Below are 18,432 nucleotides of genomic sequence, written 5' to 3' on the forward strand. Positions count from 1 at the left end.
CCAACACCCCAATTCTGAAAAGGGGAGTGGTTTTACAGTGCCGTAAACCAGAGGCTGTAAACTACTTCTCAAAGAAATTGTGTTTTGTTTTTGCAATGTCTAAAGCTACTAGGAGGCAAAGTTATGTGTCAGTTGAAGATGAAAAGCAAAATTTGGTGGTGAGTTGTAGATAGGGTTCCAGTATAATCATTGATACTCTATAGCTATGGAGGCATATTAAAGTAGAAGGGCATGCAAGAGAAAGGGAGTATTGTATTTACCGTAATACCTAGATTTAAGGCGACCCTAAAAATAATTATGCGACACCCAGGAGCTTCAGCAATTTTCTGACCTCTAAAAATAGCGACAGCTGCGTTGACAATTATTTTTTAATGTCGCGTTCTGTAAATGTAGCCACTCCCTAGCCTCGATTGTAGCCCACTGGAAAATCTGTGTTTTAATTAAGTAGACTATATAAATTTACCTCCAATTAGATGCGACCTCTAAATATGCGACACCAGGTCTTCAATATAATGTTTTAACCTCCAAAAGAAGCGACCTCTGGCTTCGAAAAAGTGTCGCTTTAAATCGAGGTCTTACAGTACTCGTTTTGGCGATAAGTATTTAATACGAAGCCAGAGGTCGCTTCTTTTAGAGATCGATTGAAGCCCTGGTGTCGCATATTTAGAGGGTCGCATCTAATTGGAGGGTACGTGTAGCTCTACACTACTACAGAGTCTACTTGCCTCGATTTCAGGCCGCTTAATTTTCCAGTGGGCTACAGTCGAGGGGCAAGGGAGTGGCTACATTTACCTCTATTTAGGACGTGACATTAAAAAATAATTGCAAACGGAGCTGTCGCTACTTCTAGAGGTCAGAAAATTGCCTGAGCTCGAAGGTACTAGGTGTGGCATATTTAGAGGGTCACCTTAAATCGATGTCTTACGGTACTAGTCACACGTGAATGTCTGGAGCTAAGAGAGATTCTTCTGTCTATGCCTCTCATCAGCTTGCAGCATCACAAAACAAGCAGGCCAGTCGGGGCAAGGTACTTCAAATAGTTCTTTATAGTACTAGGAAGCTATACACAGACTTCTCTGAATAACAAGTAACGAGTAATTTAGTCTAAATTTGCCTGATTCAGTAATATTTGTGCTTGCGTGATGTTGTCCGCCCCCCATTGGAATTAAGGCTACATGTATGTCAATTTACATGTACATGTAGAATGTGGTCAATAAAACAATTGTCAACTTCGGCAATCACTACTTTTTAGAGGCCAGAAAATTGCCTAAGATCGAAGGTGTCGATAATTTGAGTACCGTATAACTGGAAAATTTATAAACACCAACCAAATTTTCCAGTTATACGTACATGTATAATTTTTTTATGCTGGCCAAGAAAAGTAATCAAATTCCTACAAAGCCACTTCCTCTCCTTGTTCATTGCTTGAAGCCTCTGTAGGAGGCGCTAACCCTACGTGAGCGTCAATGTTTTGGCTCCCCCCTAACTATAAATTATAGTCTGCTCTATTGGTGTAGGGTCGATCGATCTTGATAGCTTAATCTCAAGACATGCCTATTATTAGCCTGTTATTCAACCTTTGTTGATATCCAGCATTAAACAGCATAATGCTAAACTTCGCTATGCCCCCACCACGAGCACAACATGCACATCCCTTTGACGTCACATTGTAATGGCCACATGAACTTAACACTTATATAGTCTAGAATCCATCCTTGTCAAGGAGATGATTAAGGATATCCCCTAATTCGTATGAGAAAGTACCCATAAGGCTTACTGATGTCTAACTCTGTATTACTATACTGACGTGTACATGTACATTATTACAAAAGCCATATACCTACCCTGAATAGTCCAATGCTCAAATTGAAAAGAAAAGAGAGAAGAGAAAGAAACTGAAGAGCTACATGTAGCTACCAGCTTCAGATACAAAAGGCACTGCGAAATCACAGATCACAGCTAGCCAACACAAAGATGTACATGTATTACATAATGATGTATGTATGTGTATATGTACATATAACAGTCGCACTTATCCTGTACTCGTCCCACACCAGGGTACATGAAGGTACTCCTGCCCATGCCTATGTCCAAATGCACCATGCAGCACGCAAGCAGCACACATGCAAGCAGCAAATTAATGCCAGATATGTGCAAGATGCGAGTGATACATGTGCTGCATGCGTGCTGCATTTTTGTAAGGGTGTACATTTGTATAATTGTAGGTGCTCATTATGTCAGAAAAATCGCTATTATGCTCGAAATTATGCCAAGTTCTATCTCAATGAAAATAATATGTACATGTTAGTCTTGTGCAGCTACAGCTGGGCTAATAGTCATGTGAACATAATTATAGGAACATTTTGAGAAAGTACAAGGAAGGATTGATGATTTTCTGAAGCAAGGAAAGGTATAAGTACATACGTAATAGAGTGTGTGTGTTGTTTACAATGGATGTGATTTTAATGTAGAGCTTAGTTCTAGTACTGAAGAAACGTGTGACTGTGGACAAGGATCATGTGAAGAATGTTCAGAAAATGGTGCAATCAATCCATGATGATGGGCAAACAAAACACATGAAATTTCAGGGGTAAATACATGTATGATGTTATATAATCTGTTTTTCAGCTGCTTTTTACAGTTCCTTAGATTCTTCATGGAATGGAATAAAAGAGCAACTAACATCAGAAGCAATGCAAACTTCCCGTATTGCCTCTACTTTAGAGTTGCAGGCACTACAGCCCCTGCAAACCTTTCTGATCAACGATCTTGAGAAGAGGTTTAGAGTCACAGTCAGTGATAGTAGGAAACTTCTTAAGGACTACTTCACAGCAAAAGCAGCACTGCAGAAGAGTAGAGATAAGTACTTTAGGTATTCAGGGCAAAAACTACCGCGTACATGTTAACTTTTGCGAATGTGCCAAATCAGGCAAATTTGTGTGGCATGTTTAATTATGTTTGATGCGTGCAAAGCAGTGTAATATAATACTGTAGCTGTTGTGTATAATACATTATTATATACTTGTAATGCACTGGTGCTCATGTGTACAGTGTAGTTGGAGACTGGGAGGTTGTGATGTTAGAGCTGTACCATGAGCAAGGGGATTCTTGGAATCCTGCCCCAGGCAATAAACTTCACGATCGTGAAGCGCAGCTTAGTCGCAAAGTACAAGAGAGCAAAGAGGACTATGAAACAGCTGTGCAATACCTCAACCAATTACAGCAAGATGTTTTTACCAGTCAACTCCCTGGGGTAACTTATGTTCATAGGCAAACAGGCAGTAATGTTTAGCCATGCAACCATTGGGTTTGTTTTCAGTATAATAATTGTGTTATTTCTAAGTGCCTATATATACATGTACAGTATGCTTGTGTAGGTACTGGACATCCTTCGGACAACTGCTCAAAACATGGTGGCCGTAGTAAACAATGCACTTAAGTGTTTTACAGATATGCAATCACAGTTAATGCTTGGGAATGGATTGAAGGTGGGTATAAGTACATTGACCTTATTTGCTATAGACGTTTTTAATGAGCTATATCCGTGTCTCCGTGGTACTCACTAGCTATGACTGGAATTGTTATGTTCTCTGTAACTAGATGTATTAATCCTAACCCTGTGCCATATCACACATAGTTACAATTATCATTAACCGAGATGCGCCACAGTGCCACTAGTTATAATAGTCGCTCAATTAGGTAGACCATGCATGTGTAGTAAGTTTCTCGGTTGTATAATAGAGTGTATAGTGACTGAGGCATACATGTATCACTAATAGTAATACCCATGCAGGCACAGACCCACAGGTCAGTAACCCAGTTAGCAACCAGTGGGGAGGTTATTTCATTGGGTACACAACTCATTTACTAGTGTCCACACCAGAGCCTGAGTACGCAAATTCCTTTTAAAGAATGGATAGCTTCAACACAACAAGTTAGTTATTATAGTGCAAAGAAAACAAGCACGCAAAAGCTAACATGTAGCTAAATGCTGCTTTTATTTGAGGCACGACAGTACACATTTTTGATGGGCCTCGACTCCAGTCGTCTTAACTGACTCCACTGTGCTCCTAGTCCCAGTGTGTGTGCACTGGACCACTGCCGTTTTCAAAGCCTTATTTTCATTTTTACTTATAAGTAAATGGAAACTAAACTACATAAAATTAGTGTAGTTTAGTTTCATGCCGCTAGGTCTCCATGTTCATACATACTACTGCTGTACTTGTACAACACTAGTTGTGACAATAATACGACGGCATAACACCGCCGAGTGTTTAGCACTTCAGTGCTCTACTTATTATTCATATCTACATGTATTCAGGGTGCACAGAGTCATGATCAATTCAATGCTGCTGATTATTGTCAAACAGTGATCTTTTGTAATGTTGAGTATGGCTCCATTCCCTTGCCGACATGTCACGAGTTTCAGGAATACCTCTACAAGGTAGGCACCTCTACTAGGGCTTATGGTATGCAAATTACCTATTATTTGTGTTCAGGATGAGACGCTAATGATTCAAGCTCGGAAAGTTCAGTACATGTGCATGAGCAAGTTGAGCCCAAAAGAGTTAGCCAGCAGAGCACATCAGTTCTTAGCAGATGGGGACAAGAAAAAACAGCATTCCAACAACAAAGGGCTCTCTTCCACTCAAGAAGGTGTGTGAAGCAATTAAGAACGTGCAGTGTTTGTATCCAGGTTTCACACAGAGGGGGGGGGGGGGAGGATTCTCCTCCGGATTAGTAGCTTACTCAATTTTAATCTCATGCTCACCTGCAGGTTATAATTATGTACTCCGAAATTATGCTTTCCAGGTCTGTTGTATTAACAATTGAGAATGTATTTGGGTCTCCCAAAAAGCCACCCTCCCCCCCGTGTGCTTCCTAGGCATGTTTTGCTTCAGTCAATAAGTATTGAAAGATATGCATAGATTGATTTTGATTGATTGATGCATAGATTGATTCTACTTACATGTACTTTATTACATAATTATGCCTCGGTGTGCACATGCGCAAGCAAGGTATATGATAGTGTGTTTGTCCATATACATGTAGATATTACAGTAATGGTAAGAGGGATTGGAATTGGAAACACTCCTCGTTATAGGGTGTGGCTTGTTAGTGCTTTTGAAAGACTTTCTTGTGACAGAGTTCGAGTTTGTGCAAGTGAAAAGAACTTTTCACTACCAACTACAATGAACTACATGTAAAAGTTGTTGAATTACATAGCTGGGGCTAATAAACGCCTATGCAGCACAATGAAACATGTAGTAGCCGCGGCAAGCATACCGTATATACATGATCAGAGGCCACTTTTGTATAAAGGCTGCACTGAAGTAGTAGCCTCCATACAGCTCATCTTCAGTGAAATAGAAGCCGCTCCAAATAGTAGCGTCAGTGAACTTTAAGGCTATAATTATGTCTCTGCACGTGGCAGCTATATTGATACTGATATCTACGGTAGCAACTAGCTAGGTATAGCAGCTTGTTAGTGCTCTTTCACTCATGGCAGAGTTCGAGTTTGTGCACATAAAAATAAATTTTGATGACAAACTGAAGGTTGTTGAATTAGCTTTCAAGATTCACAGTTAAAAAATGAGGTATTGGGTTTAGGCATCCATTTCGCTAGGGTGACCAGATTAACGAGTTTCTGATTTGTGGCAAGAATTCCCATGTAATAACTCTTTGTTGCCTGGAAAGCAGACAGTTTTACTTTCAGCTTTGATCGACTCACACGTACTCAACTCTTACAGTGCCAGTACGCCATTAGGTCACCGTCTACAGTGCCATAATTATGCACATCAAATACTGGCATCTGAAGAGCCTTGAGGCTAAATGCAACAAAGGCTTGCAATAACTCACTATCTACCCTAGTACTCAAAATTCGTATCAGAGGCCAGATACATGTATGCTACATGACTGACACAATAGAATCCAGTTTGTGCAGAAGTCAACACTTTTGCGTCTAAAACAGCACTTTCGTTTGCTAAGTGCAAGCATTAATTAGTTTTGAGTTACAGGGTGTCGATGTGCCCTCCTTGGTGCATGTACGTTTCTACTGATATTATATGTATATGTACAGATCAGGGATATTCTGCACCCATGTTCAGTTTCTTTTTGGGTCCTTCTCAAATCCATTCTTGACTGCTTGGGCTCCTTTCTGCTGCTGCCAGTACGTATATGGCGCTAGTTTGATTCCTGGTATATACATGTAGCGAGCCATCATTAATTTTATATATACATGCATGTATGTACTTATAATTATGCTTCATAATTTGTGCACTTTTAGAATAATTAATGTTAGGTACATGTACATGTATAGCTATAAACACAAACGTTCGGTATATCTTTTATGTAACTTAATTTGTTTCTTCAGTAGGGAGCAGGCTGCTGATCGAACTCTGCCTTGAGTATCTAATGCGACCCGTTGCTCTTAAAGAGGAGGGTCTATTTAGAGTGTCTGGTGATTCTGCTGTTATGAAGTCTCTCCATGCTGATTTCATGTCAGGAAGAGCCACAGGAGAGTTTCTAAAGTGAGTCACAATAGTGGAAACCATGGAAGGGTATAACTGGAGCCCAAGAACGTGTTGTTATAATAATTTTTACTGATACCTGTCCGCCTTGAACCAGCAGCAAATGTAGCTGGCCGATGCACTCTATACAGTAGAAACATGCATCAATTTACGTGACCTTGTGACGTCCTCGCACAGGTTTTCACCACAATTGTTAACTGATTTTGCATGACGCCCTTTACAAAATTGTCAGTAGCACTTAATGATCGATATACGTAAGTAATCAGTTTGTCCTTATATGAAAAGATCGAAGGCTGAAATTTCTTGTACATGCATGTATAGCCATGCAGGAATCGTTTACGGTTGTTTATTGTTATGAATATGAATGTTCATGCCCATATACAATGCATACTCTAGCCTCCTGCAGAGGCCTCTTGAGAAGAAGGCCTGCTACTGAACAGAAAAAATATCCTGAATCGATATGTACATGCAGACAAAGATTACAATTCATAATATTGAGTTGATACACAGAGCTGTATATAGCTATAGCTAAAATGTATATAGCTAGCTAGCGACAGAGTTGTAGGTGTGTAGCTCTTTTCTTTCTGGTGGATCAAGTCTACATGTAGACTTTCACCAAGGTTACTGTTACGTGTAGATGAGCTTGGCCCGTCCATCTAGGCTAGTTCACTCTGTTCGGATGATGGTCATCCACACTGTTTTCAAGCTGCGGTATACGCATGCGCAAGCGAGGTATACTGTAGTGTGTGTGCGTGTGTGTCTGTCTAGGTTGCTACAGCTGCTCAGGGATCAATGAACAACAGTAGACTCTTGCTATTTCGGCTCTCTGAAGTATGGTCACCTCGATATACCGGCCATTTGGCTTGGCACGGAATGCTAGCTATAATTATGTTTACTGCACAAAACTCACTCTGAAGTACGGCTACTCACTATTCCGTATACGAGCCAGTGCTATAAGGATACTATTTTTGGCTGTAAGATCTCTATAAACAAGATCTCTTCGAGTCGCCCTCCATTAAGTCTTCAGGCAGTCAAATACTGGTCAGAAAGACGACCTGGAAGCTATTCAGTCAACAAAACTTGACGCCAAAATCTTCAGTTTTTTCCAGCTGATCTTAGACCACTTCATTGGATAACAAGACACATAAATAAACTCCGAATTATTATTGTAGCTAGCATTGTTTCATTATTCTCTTTTCATTAAAATCATTGCAAGTTACAAAAATAATGTTAGTGAATAAATCTTATGAATTATTCATGACCGATTAACCTTACCGTGATTGTGTTTGATCCACCTTCAATTATTTAGGGCTGCACTGATGGATCAGCGTGACCCTAATACTATCAGTGGATTACTAAAGCTTCATCTCAGGGAACACCCATTCTTGTGTCCGGCTAGTGTGTCTGCATTGGATAAGGTCCTGGAAGAAGCAAATAGAGTAAGTTATTATTATACTGTGACTCTTTCAGTTACTATACGTGTGAGTGCGGCACGCATGCTGCATATGGAATGCCAAAACCGCCTAGCAATAAAGAGTGTAGTACCGCATGCAAAGGATACGTGCCATAGGAGATCTGATTCCTCATTACGTCTGACTTGCGTCTTTCACGCAGGAAACAACATGTATGTAAATTACGCGCATTAGGCCCACATCAAACTGTTCAGCAACTTGTATAAATGAAAGCACCGCGGGTGCTGATGCCTCAGTGGAGGTGTTAAAGCTAAAGCTACTAGCCGTTATAGCAATAGCCTATACACACATTATCATCGGATGCATATAAATTTTGCAGCATGCAGGCAGAATCCAGAATCACAGAGAGTGGGTAATGATCGACCATGATTGTTGTTAAAAACGATTGATGCCAAAAGTCCAAGTCTTAAATCAATGGCTGCATCAGCAGAGCCTTGCAGCTCTCTTCTCACTCTTGCAGCTACCAATAGCTAGCGTTCTAGTGTAGAGCTAACTACTAAACTAACTACTAAGAGAGCTCACAAGACTCACTCTATTGGAGAGGAAGTTGAGATAAAAGACTATTCGATCTGGCTATAGCAGCTTCTCTTCTGGCCACAGTAATAGCATAATTATTATTCATAATGCATGTACACACGTGTCTTCACTTAATGACATCCGGAATTTGGATGGAGTCTGGTCCCGCTCTATTCATGAGCAATTAACCTTAACGTTGCTATACCACCTACATAGTGTATTGGGATACTTCGTACAGTCATGTACATCGATACTAAAATACTAAAACAGCCGTGTATAGATGTACCATAGAAACTGAATCATTAGCGCTTACTCAGACTATAAGCGTATCTTTATTTTAAACGCAAGCTCAACTGCAGGTTTTTTGTACTCGAATTGAAGCGCTTTTCCGATCATGCGAAGGATATTAGTGAAAATGTTGATTGATTCAGCTAACTTTGTTTATCTATTTTTATGAGCTAGCTAGCTTGTACAGTGCATGGTAGCTACATGCTGAGAGAATGTGAGGTCCTTTTGTTCCAGCTCCTGGTCAATATGAATGTTAATGGAACTGTAGTATGATATACATGTAGATCCATTAGGTTGCCTGCTTGCCTTGCCTGCTCACTTTCTAGCTAGCTTACGAATCTGCCCTCATCACAGAGACAGAGACATCCAGTTTCTGGGTGGGGCTTGAAAATGACTGCATTATAGGTGCATTCTCGAATATAAGCATATAGAGCTCTGCTATTGACCCTGCGATTATGTGGTTTGCATGTACACACAATTATACCCTTCGATCCCTAAGTGTGCGAATAACATTAACCCTTTAGCCTAACAAGACGAAAACTCACCAATGTCAACAAACAAGCTCTTGTTTGTATCTACACTGTCCACTCTAAAAGAGTGCCTAATGTGGGCAACTTACACATGTATGCAAGTCTCTGATAAGACAGTTTATGTGCGCCTAATGTGATACAGTACGTAGAACCTCTATTATCCGGCCCTCCATTCTCCATTATCCGGAACCTCCATTATCCAGCTTGGCAATTTCTAATTCAGAATGGGTGTGTCCCTTAAATGCGCATGTGCATTGCAGTTGTTACTATGTTTGTCATTTAAGTGGGTGGATCAAGGCGTGGTTTATCGATTCAATTATCCGGTTATCCGGCTTGGCTCTGGAACCAAGGTGTCCAGACAATCGAGGTTTGTACATGTAAAAATGCAGTTTTAGTTGCATGTAGCACGCATGCCGAAATCAGAAATCGTGCTGCACTTAAACTGCATTTAAATGTGTTCGCAAACATAATAATTGCACTATTATATGTGTGCATATGCGTGCCACACTTAACATTTGTGTACACACGTACATGTACGTGCAAGCACACAATTCTTAACTTTAAATTTATGTCTTCCTTTCCTCGCAGGAAGAAATTGTACCTACTGTTCTAGGCGAGCTGTCATCCCGAGAGCTCAATGTACTAACTAACATCATGCTGCTGTTGAACACTATTACACAGACCCCATGGAAAGAGCAAAACAAAATGAGTGCTCACACATTGGGCATAGCTTGCGGACTCTCAGTGTTCCCTGATCTGAATCCTTCCAAAGCCACCCTGCTTACTGAATTCCTCACCATTAAGTATGATGACTTGGCAGGCTCACACACTCTGCTTTAAACAGTGAATGCATGCTCGTTAATTTATGCGTGTGTTAGTTTTCAATATAATTACATCACATTTCTGGAATATTGTTTGCTCAGTAAAAATGTTATACTTTCACATAATTGTTAGTCTAATGGGCAATTCTCTTTTCAGAAGGAAGCTCAGGATGCCATATGTCCATTATAAGTACTGCTCTGATTTTAGTACCACTATGAATAACTTCATGTTCCCATGAGTCGTCAAACATAATTATTTCCCCTTCCTTCCATGTATGCCAGTCAGTTCCGACTCTTATACGTGCTCCACCGCTATGTAATAATGTTAGGTGTAATCTCAACCTCTCGTTTGATGGCCCTGTGTGAGTTCGAATGTGTGTGCCTGGTTGAATAGCAGAAAACTTTATACTTGTGAAATCTTGCCCACACCCTCGTATGTGAGACATAGTTTTTTGAAAGTACTGTGTATACTCAGTAAACCCATAGCCTGAAGATTTAAGCCGCAGCTCAGTCCAATCACCGCCAACGTGTAAATTTTCTGTTTCTTCTGTGAACATGTATGAGCGCTCTTTTAAATTGTATAGTAACTCTTCTTTTATATCGCTGTATCCAGCTTCAAGTCGGGCTATGAATGGATATTCGGCTGTATTGTACCATGGCCTTGAAGTGAGTCCCTTGACATAACGTGACACTGGACGCTGCAATGGGTTTCCCCATAATTCTCTGTTTACTGCGTTGGCCCATAATTTTCTTGCTGCAAGCTCTTGGTTTAGAAACAACAGTGCCAATCCCAGCTGATCCACAATGAATAGATTGTTGGGTAGCAGCATAATCGCTTCCCTATATAATTCAAGCTTCTCAGTGTCTGAAAGCTTTAATTCATTTCGTTTCGTGTTGAATGTTGCTAATGCCTCTTTGTCTCTCTGCATGGCTCGCTGTAGTAACCTCAACATATCTTGTACTGTATCAGTTTTATTTGCTTCATATCCCAGATTTTCTGTATCCATAGTAATCACCTCCGGTGTTTTGAGCACCTTATTGTTGCAATTGATAAAGAAACTTGCATCTATACGCAGTTTTTGTTTGAAATTAGACCAGGTATGCGTCATTTGTGGGAGTACTGCTGAATGCAGTTGATCAAAGCACGTTTCTTCGGAACCCCGTTTTGAAATCTTCTTGCAGTACTTCGTTATTACCTTACATGGATTGTCTCCTTCGTTGAACACTAGGTCATTTTGTCCAGTCACAGGAACACTCAGCACTTTGTTAGTAGTCTTGTTTTGCACACAGACATAGCAGTAGCTCAATATTAGTGCTATATTACCTAGATGTAGTAGTCTAAGATGCATCTTCACTTTCTCAGCACTAGCTATAGGTGGTACTCTTGCATCCACCTCAACAGGTGTGTATGTTTTGAGGGGTGTAACTGATAAAATCAGGATCTGTAATTATACAGATTGGATTCATTTGTTGACAGCCTCTCTATCACACTCAGCACTTCCTCTTGCAGTCTATGAATTTAGTTTGTGCTGGACTCTAGTCTAGAGCTTAAGAAAATAGCTAAGTATAGGTAGCCATTCTACCAAAATGGAACCGAGTAGATCTAGTCCGTCTTTAACCAAAACCAGCAGCTTTTTTGATAGCCATAATCATTCCAGGCGTCTGGTTAGTAGTAGCAGCTCTAGGACCAAGGTAGAACTGCACCAGGTGGATGTTTTGCTGCAGAAAGAAATAGGTCGTCTTGAGCGCCAACAAAATGCTGCTGTAAGTAACATTGCCAACCATCAGCAAGCAATGAAGATGTCCTGGCGAAAGCTAGAACAGAAACGTTCACTTGAAAGTCCACTTCTGTCCAGTTCCAGAGAAAAAATTGCCTCGTCTCCCTCTCCAAGGAGAGGAATTTTTTATTCTAACACCAAGCTTCACGTTGGAGATAATGTGTGGAAGTCTGAACCATTCCCGCTCTATTCTACCACAAGCAGCAGTCCCGTGTCTCAAGCTGTCAAAGGTATCCTTGATGGAAATGTCAGCTGTATATGTATACATGTCCTACTTCTTTAGTAGAAAAGACAATCGTTACCTATAGGTGTTCAGTAAGCTTTAATTCATGTGCTACAGGCAATTAACCTTGCATGGTCTGTTATTACCTTATGGCTTTAGTGATTAGAATACATGCTAGACTAAGCTATAGATCTACCTTTTATTTGCTAAACATTCCTGGGACCAAGCCTGTATCTATATAGCTTTCTTTCACTAAAATGTGATGATAAAAAGGCAATTCATCACATACAGTCGCTGGTGACATCCACCATAGACGTGTCAATCAGTGTCCTCTACCTGCTTTACACGGGAAAATTTCATCCCCATACGTATCAAGTCCTTACAACTTGAGGTGTGATTAGAAAGTGTGTGTGCGTGCGTGTGTCCTTGTGTTTTATTGTTTCCAAGTTTATGTCTTTGGATTATGGGGTGCCGTTTGTGTCAAAATCCAAAAACAGTCGATTTTATCAAATGGAGTGTCTACGTTATAACAGAGTCGATGTTATAAAGGTCAATGTTTAAAAAGGATACGAAGTTATGAGGCCTCGGTGCCATTTGTCATCATGCAGTTTTAAAAATTGGTCGATGTTTACACAGTCTACCTCATTATTATTGCCTTAAAACAGTCGGTCTTTTATAAACAGCAGTCGATAATTATCGGTTATAAAAGAGTCGATTTTATAAAAAGAATGGGATCGACGTTACAAAAGTGATGTTAACCATAATTATTAGTGTGCATGTACAATTATATAACTGTATAGTTTTTACTAGGATTAAGTCTAGCTAGACTAGAATTGACATTCAATGAACACGACACATGCAATTAACAACAGCATGACTTTGTACATAAGTCAGTTTCCTACGATAGCTATAAGTAAGTTTAGTACTAATTTAAGCTCTTGTATATATTTTCAATTGTTATAGGCGACAGGAACCCTTGCAACCAATTCGTACAAAGAGCATGGGCAGTCAATTTGGAGTCCCAAAACTGAGCTCTAGCCCTGTAAGTGACAACATTTTGAGTGGGCCTTTTGCCTACTACTACTATGATAAAAGCATTCCGAATGTCGACACTTGTATCAAATGCAAGGGCTTAGAGAAGAGGGCATGCAACTCACTATCAATCCTAATAGGTATACTCAGCAAAATTCATATCAGAGAGGCATGCAGGATATAATACTATATGTATCCAGTATACTGGGCAAGTGCATTTTTCGCATGCATGCAGGCAGAAGGCCTAAAATGGTAACCACAAGAAATTTGCTGAGTCTAGAATGGTCTACCCTCTTAATTCTCTTTATAGGCTTTTAGTATAATTCACTATGGTGAGGACGCATGTATACGTTCTTTGTGTAGGGAATCAGTGTGAACGTTGCTGGTGTACATGCATGTACGTACGTACAGCTGTATGTACCTAGACATTATAATTTACACATTTCAGATGCTCGACCGTATACATGTAGACTATAGTTTTCAATTCTACGTATATAATAATACTGTTCATGGTTAGCCTGTCGCTGGAAGCAGCTCTGATACCAGTGACAAAGACACACTTTTAATGGCATCCAAACTGATGGGTGTGGAAACCTCCAGCAACCGGTCGCAAAGCTTCAAGGAATTCTACTCTGCTGGAGGTACAGTACAGAGGTCTGCATCTGAAGCTACAATTCTTGTGTCTTCTGCTCTTGATCAGAGTATGAACGCTTCCAGGAAGACAGCACGAGATACAAACATGTGAGTTCATGGGATATATTTTTAACCTCACCTGTTACATCATTATAATTATAGTGATGAGGAGTCCACTGCTGATCAGATTCCCGCCGAGGGTGAGCTCACAATGGCCCAGATGTTCGATCAGATCAAGCACTGCAGATACATCAGACGTTATCACCCTGACGGAACTGCCCTTGAAGAATATTTCTAGATTGGACATGTCCGTAAAATTAATACATGCATGGAAAAAGTTAGGAACTGTATACTTAATTCTCCATAATTATTATAATTAACGAGTAGTCGTCCTACATATGCAACACTGACTTAATTGCATGTGTTAGGCTGTGTGTGCAACTGCGCATCATGACTGCATGCATACATGCGTGCATTGCATGTGCAGCTAGTGTTTGCATATGTATGGAAAGTGTTAAAAAATTAGGCGTTAGTGCATAAAATAATTAAAAATATAACGAGTTGATAAATGCAGCTAAGACCATAGATAAACGAACAGAACTGTTTGTTTATCTATGCTAAGACAGAGTAATAATTATGCCTCGAGGGGTAGCCGCACGAGGGACACGGTGTCACAGGAAATAAAGTCCGGCCAGAATTCGATCGGGGAGACTAATTGCGCGCGCAGAAACGGTCCGTGCCGGACAGCGTTCGCGTCGCATTTTCTGTCTGGTGCCGCGTATATTGTCTGGGGGAGCAAAATGCAAGTGAAGGGGCCAGAGAAGCGTAAGGAGAAGTTCAGAATTCATGATGGCCCTCTTTACTACACGTACTCATGGTGGCAGAGAGAGGTATAGTGGATCAGAGATGAGGGTACAAAGAAGAGGATCATAACTGCTTGTCATTCAGACAAGCTAGCTGGGCATTTAAAACCAGGGAGAAGATAAGCTGATTAATTAAGGTTGTACACTCAGTTGTATGAAAAAGCTCATAATGAAATGCATGCATGTTATACAGGTATACTGGAATGAAATGATCAATGATGTCAAGACAACTATGTCAAGAATTGTGATAGCTGCCAACAAGCCAATCTCACTCTTAAAAAAACGGTGTGCCTGTCAGCAGTGTCTGGCACAGGATTGTTAATGATTTGATTAGCCCACTAGATCTAAAAGAGACACCGGACCTCGTGGGAATAAGTACATCATTACATGTACCAATGGGCAGAAGCTCTTCCACTCAAGACCAAAGAAGCAGGGAGTGTAGATGATAGAATGTGCAAAATGCGAAGAGTGGTACCACAAGACCTGTATCACAGATCCTAGAGTGATGTGTTGTCTTCCCTCTGACTAGACTGATGATAACAAGTTATTAAGTATTCATGTATCTGTAATCTTCATGATTAATTTTGTAGCTAGATTTTTATTTTTAATATTCAGACTGAGAACTTCTATTGCTATTTTAATATCTTACTCTGACTCTGTCTTTTCACTTCCTTGCTGTAAAATGAAGTTAGCCAATGGGTGGTTTGGCAGTGAATTACTTCCTATTGATAGACGGACAGTTTCTGCTAAAAGTAATCAGTTCCGACCATTTTCGCTAGTGTTTAGTGTCCGGCCGGACACATTTTTGGCCCGGTGTCATAGGATAGAACCTCCGGGCGACAGTTTCTCCCCCGGAGCCTGCGGTCTTAGGACAATGCCTCCCCCCCCCCCCGGTGGTTTCGTCCTAGGACAGAATCCCCGCCCCCAGGATATATCATCCGGGTACATGTACCCTGTCAAGGCTATAGTATAAGCGTATGTACGTGCGAGTGCATGAGAAATGTATAGACTGTTAGCAATCAGAATGCCTACTCAACAAGAGTATGAGGACATACTGCTGTACAAGACTGCTGCCAGCAATGCTGGCCAGAAGAAATACAGAGACGGGCTTTCCACTAATGACAAGAGAAGTATAAGAGACAAAGTTCAAAGATATGCTCTGCAGCAACAATGCTTATACCTGCCTGAGAAGGACAGCACTGGCATGCATAGAATGAGAAGAGTTGTGGTGAAGCAAGAGGAGAAAAGCAGGATACTAAACATGTGCCACGATGAACTGGATGGAATGCATTTTTGGAGAGACAAGACCTATGGAAAGGTATATTTATCATCATATCTTATAAAGTATAATTATATCTGTTTCATGCATGTAGGTTGCTCAGGATTTCTACTGGAAAGGCCTACATGCTGACGTCATACAGCTCTGCAAGCACTGCGACAAATGCCAACGAACGAATCACCAACTGCAGAAGCCCAGAGCAGAACTACATCCCATCCCTGTGACAAAGGTCTGGTACAGAGTTGGTATTGACTTAGTAGGACCTCTACCTGAAACAAGCTCTGGAAACAAGTACATTATCACGCTCTCAGACTATTTCTAAGTGGCCTGAGGCTGCCCCACTCCCATCAAAATCAGCAGAAGGTGTAGCAAAATTTCTGTTTGACACATTTTGCAGGCATGGGTGGCCAAAAGTGATTCAAGACCAAGGAAGAGAGTTTGTCAACGAAATCAACACCCGACTTTTTCAGTTGACTGACATACAGCACTGCGTATCAAGTGCTTACCACCCACAAACAAATGGCCTTGATGAACGCTTCAACCAGACTCTAGTGAACACTCTCAAGAAGGTAATCGATTCTAGTACTGATGACTGGGATCAGCATCTCTCTGCTGCTCTTTATGCCTATCACATATCAAAACATGTAAAATTTTAATTATTATATCATGCATGCTTTTATTTTTTGATTGTAGGCGTCATCAAAGTACACACCCTTTTTCTTAATGTTCAATCGCCACCCGCGGAAAGCTGTTACTTTTGATATGGATCAACGAGATGGTGCCGACGCTATAGAAGATAGAGGAGATGCTGACCAATTGAGTGGAGAGGAGACTGAAAATGAAGAAGACGGAGAAGACATGGATGGAATTCTCCGAAGGTTGATGGAAATTCGTGATCGCTGTCACCTCAATGCCAAGGAGAACATTGCTGCTGCACAGCAAAAACAGAAGCAGCAGTATGACAACAAGCATAACTCTTTGAAGGTATTATTTTATATAGCAAACTTTAGCTTAATTTTTGCCATTTTTGTCGTAGAGTTATCCAGTTGGCAGCAGTGTCATGCTAAAGAATATGGCCAATTCTCATCGAATGGGAGGGAAAATGGACTGCACCTGGAAAGGTCCATATAACGCTTTCCCCAAGTACTGAGCTCCAGATAGCACAAGTGTATAGCCCATTAATTCAATGCAATGGGCTCTGTGGTGGCTCTCCAGCAGCAAGAGGGTGCTAACAACTGCGGACTATTTAGCATTGCTGCTGCAATCACGCTGCTATGAACGATAATGTGGATTCTCTAGTGTTTAATGAGGCCAAAATGAGAGCACATCTCATTAAGTGCTTTGAGAAGGGCAAACTCTCACGGTTCCCTCGCACAAAGAAAGCGATGCCCAAAAGACCAACACCACAAACCATTGCCATTACAATATACTGCATGTGCGAGAGACCGGACTCTTTTGAGGATATGGTCATGTGTGACAAATTTAGTGAGTAGTATCACTATCGCTGTGCCAAAATTCGCAATGAACCAGTAGGTAATTGGTTTTGTTCTGGTTGTATCACTTTATGATTTGTGCACTTTTGGTTATATTTATTGTACTTCTTTCTCTTGCATTGTTGTATTTATTGAGTATTGAGATCTATAACATAATAGATACAGCATCTATTGCATCTAGTCTATGGCTGTTTACTTCGTAGCCTAGACTAGTCTTCTCAGATTACCTGTGGACTGACTTTCACCTGCACCGCAGAATGGGGGAGCTCTGGTCCTGGGGTAGGAGCTTTTGTCCTAGGACAGAAACTCCGGGGGGATGAAATATCCTAAGGACGGAACCCCCCCCCCGGAGCTACTGTCCTGGGGGAGGCCGTGTCCTGTGACACCGGACTGTATCTGCTGTGACAACGGTAAAGCTGACTGTGTGTCTGTGTCTGTGTGTCTGTTCCAGCTGTAACTGCTCAACGGTTGCAATGCGACGAAAACTAACAGCTTCTATAGGCTTCTAGCCACGTTCTCTTGGATTTTGATTGGATTTGCAAACTAAAGCTTTTTTCTCGAGTTATGGCTAGTTTGACTCACATTGAAGGCTGTTGCAGTCTCTTCAGAATCTTTCATAGCATCATCTGTCCGCACAAACTTTCTATTCAACATATGAGTTAGCCTTGCACTAAAGCGCTAGCTTTTTGTTAGCTACAATACTCAGAAAATATCTGTTAAAACAGCTAGCTAGCTAGCAGTAGCCATTTGTGAAATTGGACACACCCTTTAATTATTCCTGTGGATGTAATGCGCATGCGCGCTCATTCCACATGTGTGAGAAATAATATCCAAGATCCAGATCCAGATCCTCCTGGCAGAATCATCTTTGTCTTGAAGGCCTGGTAAGCCACAAAACACTATACCATAATTATAACAATAATTATAGATAACAATAATTATGCATGTACACAGGTCTTTTCTTCTTAGATATT

The 18,432-nt window shown here is 40.8% G+C and overlaps 4 protein-coding genes across 5 annotated transcripts; 3 read left to right on the top strand and 1 right to left on the bottom strand.

Annotated features, from left to right (window-relative positions):
- The first annotated feature begins 1 nt into the window (after position 1).
- Positions 2-10,283, top strand: LOC135333176 (uncharacterized). 2 transcript variants are annotated; one of them, XM_064528083.1, is made up of 11 exons: positions 2-158; positions 2,357-2,410; positions 2,472-2,590; positions 2,642-2,872; positions 3,052-3,253; positions 3,378-3,488; positions 4,322-4,444; positions 4,500-4,656; positions 6,374-6,530; positions 7,840-7,969; positions 9,925-10,283. In XM_064528083.1, exons 1-11 carry the CDS (start codon positions 96-98, stop codon positions 10,174-10,176), a joined length of 1,599 nt encoding a protein of 532 aa, XP_064384153.1. In that variant the 5' UTR covers positions 2-95; the 3' UTR covers positions 10,177-10,283. The 2 variants fall into 2 exon arrangements, with proteins under 2 accessions (XP_064384153.1, XP_064384154.1); XM_064528084.1 differs by having other exon boundaries at positions 6,377-6,530.
- Positions 10,211-11,596, bottom strand: LOC135333177 (aspartate beta-hydroxylase domain-containing protein 2-like). Its single transcript, XM_064528085.1, has one exon. The coding sequence runs from the start codon at positions 11,504-11,506 to the stop codon at positions 10,292-10,294; it is 1,215 nt and encodes a 404-aa protein (XP_064384155.1). The 5' UTR covers positions 11,507-11,596; the 3' UTR covers positions 10,211-10,291.
- A 52-nt stretch (positions 11,597-11,648) lies between these two features.
- On the top strand, positions 11,649-14,206 carry LOC135333180 (uncharacterized). Its single transcript, XM_064528087.1, has 5 exons — positions 11,649-12,165; positions 12,450-12,549; positions 13,122-13,200; positions 13,708-13,931; positions 13,986-14,206. The coding sequence occupies exons 1-5, from the start codon at positions 11,745-11,747 to the stop codon at positions 14,119-14,121; spliced, it is 960 nt and encodes a 319-aa protein (XP_064384157.1). The 5' UTR covers positions 11,649-11,744; the 3' UTR covers positions 14,122-14,206.
- Positions 14,207-15,710: 1,504 nt separating this feature from the next.
- On the top strand, positions 15,711-17,600 carry LOC135333122 (uncharacterized). The gene is made up of 4 exons (XM_064528041.1): positions 15,711-16,004; positions 16,226-16,534; positions 16,659-16,949; positions 17,002-17,600. Exons 1-4 carry the CDS (start codon positions 15,711-15,713, stop codon positions 17,113-17,115), a joined length of 1,008 nt encoding a protein of 335 aa, XP_064384111.1. The 3' UTR covers positions 17,116-17,600.
- Positions 17,601-18,432: the final 832 nt, after the last annotated feature.

This window comes from Halichondria panicea, chromosome 3 (assembly GCF_963675165.1).
Source record: "Halichondria panicea chromosome 3, odHalPani1.1, whole genome shotgun sequence".
Classification (NCBI taxonomy): domain Eukaryota; kingdom Metazoa; phylum Porifera; class Demospongiae; order Suberitida; family Halichondriidae; genus Halichondria; species Halichondria panicea.